Source organism: Temnothorax longispinosus, chromosome 4 (assembly GCF_030848805.1).
Source record: "Temnothorax longispinosus isolate EJ_2023e chromosome 4, Tlon_JGU_v1, whole genome shotgun sequence".
NCBI classification, from domain to species: domain Eukaryota; kingdom Metazoa; phylum Arthropoda; class Insecta; order Hymenoptera; family Formicidae; genus Temnothorax; species Temnothorax longispinosus.
Window position 1 is genome coordinate 11,436,555 of NC_092361.1, and position 8,529 is coordinate 11,445,083.

Genomic DNA, 8,529 nt, shown 5'->3' on the forward strand with positions numbered 1-8,529 from the left:
TAAAAATTTTTCGTTTAACGTGCTTTGTAAAACGAGAAACACAGACTTTACACCTCAATAATATTTTTTAAAACATGAAAATGGATCAAAATTTTTATTAAATTTTTAAATTGCAAAAATAAAAATAATAAAATAAAAATAATATTTTTTAGTAGTAATGTAACAATACTTTTAACACTTAATGTAATATAATAATATTTAATGTTATAATACTTTTTATAAAATATTCAGACAGAAGTGTTCAATCATACTATTTTTTCCATGGTATCTTAGCATATTTTTAATCGACTTCAAAAAGAAGGTTCTCAATTCAACGAGTATGATGTACATGGGAATGTTCACGATTTTTTCTGAAACTACTGGACGGATGCGGTTTTCACTGTCCTATAGATCAATCCTCCAGGAAAGTTTTAGTACATAAAATATCGCGTTAGAACATCAGGGTACGGAGCATTAAGAAAATATACGTACTTAATAATTACAAGCAAACAATAAATTATTATTTTTGATTCGTATTAATTGAATAACGCACTAAAGAAGTATAAAAAAAAAATAAAGAAGCTTTAAAAGATATGAAATAATACTTTTAAGAATTCCTTTCAGTTTTTTTAAGTCAGTGCAAAATTAATATTTTTAAATATTTTTTTCAATTTTTTGAAGTCGGTGCCCAATTAATAATTGTTAGAATGTCAGATCTACGTGTGCTCGTGCCTATTAGGTCCTAGTTACTATCGATGTAGTTTAGTAACGCTAGAGAGAGGGCTAGTTTCTTTTTCGAGTTTACTATCTAATGTATAATGTACTACTCTATGTTCTTTTTCCTTTCTTCTTCCGGTAGCTTCCGCGTGTGCACGTTAGTTTTGTTTAAGCTACTTTATTTTATATATATACCCTGCATAAAAACGTCTTATTCAAAAATATTGTTTCGCATTCACGAGATTTTGTCATGAATTCTGCTTTGCAACAATTTCGGATTGAATCACGGGTCAATACTTTTCAGTGCGATACTGGGAATAGAACGTGAAAATCTTGTATGCCTCTGAATCCAAAAACAATTAGTAGAAGAAGTGAATCCTTTTTAATGCGAGAATTCGCATTTGTTTGAAGGTTATCGATTGCGATTGAATGCGAGGAATATTTTAAGCTAAGTGAATTCTTGCGAACCAATACTTTTCAATCCCTTTCTTCGCATCAGAAAACAGAATTTTAATTAATTCTTTTCAATCCGACATTTTATGCAGGGTAACCCGGACAGTGCCAAATAAATACTAATCGTCAAGTACTCTACACTATTATCGTTTACGCCTTTTAACCAACCACTTCTAACAATAATAATTACTAAAAATAATAATTACTAAATTAATTTGACGTCAACTTCAAAAAATTAAAAGAAATACTTAAAAATATTATTAATTTGGCGCCGACTTAAAAAAATTTGTAACGATGCACCCCTTATGACAAAGCATCGTCCCCGGCTACCACCCTCCGGGAGCCGCCCGACCGATTCCCCGTCGGGCGAGCACAGGGCGCGGTGCGCCCACATCTTTTTAAGTACTTGAAACGCACCGTGTGCGCGGGAAATCCGCCGCACCGGTGCCCTCCCGCACGACGCCGAAGCGAGCCGATCCCCGCCGAAGCGAGCACGCGGGATCGCGCCGCTCCCACCACCGCACCGTCGCCTGACAATCGGCCTCCCTCCTGCCACGCTCACCGCGACGCGCGGTATAAAAAGCGGCGCGCTCGACGAGGAAGTCACTTCGTCTTCATCTCGGCTCTCCTGACGAAGCTACCTCCCGATACCTTCCGAATCCTAGGGCAACACGTACAACGAGGTCCAGAGTTCTGGTTCTCGACTGAGGGTTCTCAGAGTGTTCCCGAACTCCCTGATTGCCCCGACGATCACGGTACCGCGGGGTCGAGCGTGCTCGGCCTCGCCGCGAGAGTTCTCACAACCGTGATCCCGGGATTCTGCCATCCTCTGGTACAACCTACCGCGCTCGCTTACCCGTGCATCGCATACAGCGTTCTGATAGCTGTAGCCGCGTCCCGCGTGTAATATACCGCGCTCCGTATGTCACGTCCCGCGTTCCGTATGTAATATACCGCGCTCCGTATGTCACGTCCCGCGTTCCGTATGTAATATACCGCGTTCCGTTATCAGCGTATATCTTTCTTGTATGTATTAAATATATGTATCAATCACTATGTAATATACCGCGTTCCATTAGCGTCTACTCGTAGCCGCGTTCCGTATGTAATCTACCGCGTTCCGCCTTATCGTAGCCCTGTATACCGCAACGAACTCCGTTCTGTAAAATACCGCGCTGCGTTATCTCTCCCTTGCGTACCGCACCTCGAGGCGAAGACTCGAGTCCCGAGATTTCGTATACCGCGTCGCGTGCACCGGCACTACCGACCACGGTAATTTCCCGCGTTCAGTTCGTGTGTAATACCGAATCCCGAGTATTGTATATGATAGTTTATAGTATAGTTTTGAATATTCGAATAAAGTGCATATTCACATGGCAAATTGATTACTGTTTCTGGGCCTGTCATCGAACTCCCGATCCCGTAAACTCGTCCGCGTTCGATAAAGTCAGGCCGTTACAAATTAAAAAGAATTCTTAAAAGTATTATTTCATACTTTTGAAAGCTTCTTTTTTTTATTTTTTTTCATTTTTTAAGAGCTTTTTTGAGAGCTTTTTTAAAAAGTCGGTTCTATTTTTTTTTAATTTGTACGCTGACTCATCAACGTAATAAGAAAAAGCAAATATGTTTCTTTAAATTTTTAAACAATAAATGATATAACTAATCCTATAAATCATGATCGCATCAATGATGAAGATGGCTACAGCGTGTCTTATGTAATATATGATTCTTTCATTTTTTATGATTAAGGTATCATAAAGTTAAAAAAAATGGAAGAAGAAATAAAAAAAAGAGAGCCAAGAGACAGAAGAAAGAAGAGAGAGGAAGAGGAAGAGAAAAAGAAAGAGAGAGGAAGAGGGAGAAAGAGGGGGAAGAGAGAGGGGGAAAAGAGGTAGGGAGAGAGGGAAGGTGGGAGAGAGGGAGGGAGAGAGAAAGAGAAAGAGGGATGGAGAGGTAGAGGGAGGCAGAAGGAGGAAGGGTGGGAAGGAAGGAATAAGGGAGAGAGGGAGGGAAAGAGAAGGAGGAAGGGAGAAAGGGTGGAAGAGAGGAAGAGAGGGAGGGAAGGAGAGAGAGGGGGAGAGGGAAAGCGAGAATTAGTGAGAATAAGAAAAAATGGCTGTAAAATGCGAAACAAAACAGAATTAGAACGACAGGATATGAATTTAAGAGAATGGATGAGGATAAAATTGAATAATAGGATATGAACAAAAATCAGAGAGAATCAGAGAAGATAAAAAAAAATGAGAGAAATAAAGAGAAGACAATGACAAAAATGAAACATTATAAATAAGAACAAGTAAGAATAAAGAAGAATGAGAGAAGATAAAGCAGTAAAATGCAATAAAATTAGAAAAATGATGCAGAATAAATGAGAATGAAGAAAACTATATGAAGATAACAGAAGGAGACTACATGAAGATAGTGGTGAAAGAACGTCACTGAAAGTGAATCAAACAAAATAAAACAAAATGAGACAGAATGAGAGAGTATGGCTACGTTTACACCCTGAAATTAGGCCGCGGCCTGTACCTCAAATTCGACCTAAATTATTTAGCCCGCCTGCTGTAAACAGTTGATAGACGACCGGACCTGGCTTCAGATCAGGTCGCGTATTTTAGTGACCCGACCTAAAATCGGCCGTTATCATTTGCGATGTAAACGCGCGGTCAAGCGCGACGCGTCCTAAAAGCTTCATTTGCTTGTTTGGATTCGCTGCAATTCAGGGCGATCCCAAATACGATCCCGTCAATTTTCATCCGGATCATTAAAATAAAGTTGTTTTGAATTTTGCGAGAATCAATGAAAAAGTTACCAATTTTTGCTTAAAAAATGTGTAAGTTATTTGATGGATAGAATATCATTTAAGGGAGGTATTGAATTTGGCGAGGATCGATGAAGGAGTTACCGATTTCTGCTCAAAAAAGTTACATGTATAAGTTATACATGTAATTTTATATAGAGTATCATTAAAAGAAGGTTGGTATTAAATTTGGCGATAATCGGTAAAAAGGTTTTCCTTATAAAATTTTGAATTTTTTGAGAAATGTCCGTGGTTGCTCTAACTTCCGCCAATTTTAAGATATCAGGCTATTTATAATTCTATTAGATTCTTCAGTCCTTTCTATCCCTATTTCATATATAATTCTTTAAGATTTGATTGATTAGACCCAGCTTTATACGCGATTAAAGGTCCATATGCGAAGTCCATATTGGACCATGTAGCCTGAACTCCCAAAGTCAACATCGATTTGACATTGTGTCGATTGTAAAACCCCACTTGTGCTACTAAGCTCTATCAATTCATAAAAAGATTAAATAAAATTAAAAATTGTGCAAATTAGGAACTTGCACATTGCTTCCTCATCATTACAGATCGCTACCATTGCTCCTATTGTATTTCGCTCATAAAGCTTTCTCTATGAGGAAGCCAAAACAAATAAATACTAATAATTATGCACGGAATAAAATACAAGCTTCCTCATAGAGCTTTGTGAGCGAAATAAAATAGAAGCAATGGTAGTGATCTGTAATAACGAGGAAACAACGTGCAAGTTTCTAATTTGCACACTTTTTATATTTTGTGTATTTTGCGTCATAAAAAAATTTTTGAGAAGGAATATCGTTGTTCATGTTCCGTTTGTTTACAGTTTATAATATTTATAGTATCACGATGTGTCGATAAGTAAAAAAATAATTTATAAATACATTATCTCTCTCAGTTTTGTATTAATATCTACCGATTATCTCAAAAAATTTGTATTTAATTTTAAAAATGTTCAAAATAAAAAATATTTCATTTTACTTCTATTTTCGCGTAAAACGTTAAAAAATGGGGTTTCCATTTAAAAAATAAAAATGACTTTTATTTGACCTGTAGTTGCACCATCTATAGTGAAACTAAAAGTTTCCTCTTTGATATCAAACAAATCTTTAATATATTTTACATTAAATATAGTTAATGAGGTGCCACATGGGTGATTAGAGTAAGATTAGGTTAGGTTAGGTTAAGTGTAATTTCGTGCGGATATTTACTACATAAATTATATATACTATATATATTATATTTTATATATGTTGTATATATCATATAGAATCAATTTTATTAGTTGATAAGTGCTGTAAAAATTGCTCATAAGATTTTTTTTATTTCCGAAAGTTGGGACCACACGAACTTTATTCCTCACATCGAAAACAACTTAAGTGTAAAAAAACTTAAGTGTAAAACTCTAGGTCGATCGGAAGCAAGGGTCATTCGGAACTATATCCATATATAATAAAGTTCTTATTCCGATAAAAGCTGCAAATATTTGAATTAAATTTAAACAAGATAATTTTTAAACTAACATACATTATGATTAATGCCATCACTAACAATCTTTCTCCTGTAATTTTATAATTATTGAAATATTTAATATTAATAGAATCACAGAAGTTGGAATATATGCACATGTATTATTAATAATACATATATACGGAAAATTAATATTGAACTGCCTAAGATCTATGCTTAGACCGAAAACGGCTTGTATATTTAATAGAATCATATTTTTGTTTGTTTAAAAATTTATCTTAGATTTTATTTAACCAACAAAAAAATAAATCTGAAAAAAATTAATCAATATTCGAATATTGTTCAATTGTGCTTGTTGAAATGCACAATTTATAATACTCATACTTTAAATACTCTAATATTTGCAGTGTTACTATACATACATACATATATATATATATATATATATATATATATATATATATATATACACGAGGGTAGTCTGAAAAGTTTTGAGCCTAACATCGACTTGAAAGGAGACTATGTTAAAAAATTTGACCAGACCGAAAAAAACTTGTTTGAGGCTCAAAACTTTTCAGACTACCCATGTATAGTTTAAATACATATTTTTTACATTACTCACTTTTCCAATCCCGAAATACGTCACAAGTGCAAGACATGGTGCCGCAAGAGAAAAAATTAATAAATGTCTGCTTATCCTCTTTTTATCTACACCTTCATGAAGAAGAAATGACACAAGTCCAAATGCAGCTGGTGCCTAAAAAAGGCACCATAATTAAATTTTTTAATAACACAAAGAACATAGAAATGATGCAATTACATTAATATTACATTTGCTATTAAGGCTCCTAGATACTCGCCGTGGTTATATTGGAATCCCACTGTCAGAAGCAAGAAATGACACATACAGGCTTATATTCAGGCGCATGACTAGGCTTTGTATTACATTCATTTTACGACTGTTTATTAACTGTCAAAGAAAAGGGACAGATCTCGGAATATTTTTGAAGTGTGTTGAAGTAATCTAAAGTGTTATTTTACACAAATATCTTTTTATTTGGAAATTGCATACAAGAATTTTCAGCATGTCATTTCTCGCTTCTGATGTCACGACCTTACATGACTGTAACAAGAGCCCAGGAGCCTTAAGCTCTTGTTAATCAATTGTTAAAACTGTTGATGATCAGAAACTTTACTTTGTGCAACATTATTGCCAAAAAAACTATCACTTCAACATCAGCTTGGGATGTAGTAGCAGCAGCTCCTAATGCAACTCCATCAACTGCTGCATGTACTACAAGACCTAAAGTTGCTGTAACACTTTTTTGTCTTCCATCACTTTTTCTTGCTGAACATTGATCAATCAGAAGCATAAATACAAAACCAAGTACTAAACTAATTCCAATTAAAGAATGTAAATCACCTGTAACATAGCAGTATCAATTAAAGATATTGATTTTAGAAAATACATAAATTATAACAAATATAAAATTATATACCATGTAACTCTTTTCCATTAGTAATTTCACCAGTAAATAAAGCTCTTATACCTTCAGGTATAATGACTGCTAATGCAGTTCCAACAAGAAGACCTGCTCCTAATACCGACACCAATTGTAATTTGTCCTAGAAAAAACAAATACTGTATACAGTATAGCGTGCTTTGATACATTCAGAATATTTCATATAAAAAATATTTTTCATCTTATTATAAAAAATTATCTTACTTCCGACAAACTCATGACTAATGGTAAAGATCCAGCCAGGCAAGAGCCAACCAGCATAACAAGAGTAAGCATCCATAACATTGCTACCTCTTCCATTATTTTCTCTTAATAATGAAAGGAACTATTAATTTCCAATATTACATTATCAATTAATAAAATACACATGTAAAAACAAGATTGGTTAACTGCATGTTAATCGTAAATTATAAACTTTCTCTTTACACTGATCTATCTCACTTCTATCATATCTATCATATATATATATATATATCGCAATTTTACAAACAGATAAAAGTATATGTACATAAAACAACAACAATTCTTCACTTTATTGGCTCCTGCCGCCTAACAGCGGACAATACGGAAAACAACATCAATGACTGATGCACGTGAACATTAACAGATTGCTAAATTCATTACCTAGAATACCTAGATAGTAAACATCATGGAAGTTCGGCCCAGTATATTGGGTGCTTTCCAGTTAACGACGCAAGTCGACAAGCATGCGGGGAACACATACTTTTGCATAACGCATAAGGGTGCTGTCACATGGCAGTCAGAAATTCGGAAAACGGAATCTCGGAAAAGTAACGGAGAGGGGGTCAGAAGTTATTAAATGCATTTAATAACTTCTTTCGTTAAAAGTATTTTAATTTTTTTTCCATTTCATAATCTCTATCTCTACAAAATAATATAAATACACAATTTTTAATACATAAATAGTTAATGTACATACTGTCAGACATGCAAAAATTGCGGACTTGTCAGTCCGAAATTTTTGTGACTGGGCTCCCCATGGACTGATATTTCCGGAATAAGTAAAAATTGAAAAAATTATTTTTATTGTTTTAGAAGAAAAAAGATACTTACCGTAGTAGTAGTCTATTAAAAAATAAAGCTTCGACGTATTTTTTATTATACTCTAAAATTATATAGAAATCTCTTTAATTTAAAAATATGTTAAGGTAGAATGCCATTTAGTTTTCCATAAAAGTCGTTCCATGGGGAGCCCGGCCCTTGAAAAATCGCACCGATCGAGCTGACTCTGATTGGTTGACCCCCTCTCCGTTACTTTTCCGAGATTCCGTTTTCCGAATTTCTGACTGCCATGTGACAGCACCCTAATACGTAAGCATAAAGGCCTTCACACATAAAATGTCGTAAGGACGTAAAACGTAAGCCCTGGCTACATCTATCGTAACGCTTTGATCGTGGTCGTAAGCAATGAAGTCGTCGTAAACCGTATATCTATGCCAATTTATCTATAAACACATTTTTCTTCGCACGTCGAGAAACCTGACAGGTTAGGTTATGTTGTAACGCCAGACAAGCGTCGTAATTGTAAAGGCCTTCACACATAAA

At 34.9% G+C, this 8,529-nt stretch overlaps 1 protein-coding gene across 6 annotated transcripts in view; it reads right to left on the reverse strand.

Moving 5' to 3' along the window:
• The window catches only part of Zip102b (Zinc/iron regulated transporter-related protein 102B), a 30,926-nt gene extending 23,320 nt beyond the window's left edge, over positions 1–7,606 (reverse strand). The window contains exons 1-5 of one of the 6 annotated variants that reach the window (XM_071775440.1): positions 7,588–7,606; positions 7,168–7,271; positions 6,940–7,066; positions 6,637–6,863; positions 6,063–6,197 (exon numbers count right to left, since the gene is read on the reverse strand). In XM_071775440.1, the coding sequence (XP_071631541.1) occupies positions 6,063–6,197; positions 6,637–6,863; positions 6,940–7,066; positions 7,168–7,263 (585 nt within the window). In that variant the 5' untranslated portion in view covers positions 7,264–7,271; positions 7,588–7,606. The other 5 variants (XM_071775438.1, XM_071775439.1, XM_071775441.1 and 2 more) reach the window with 5 other exon arrangements.
• Between the last annotated feature and the right edge of the window lie 923 nt (positions 7,607–8,529).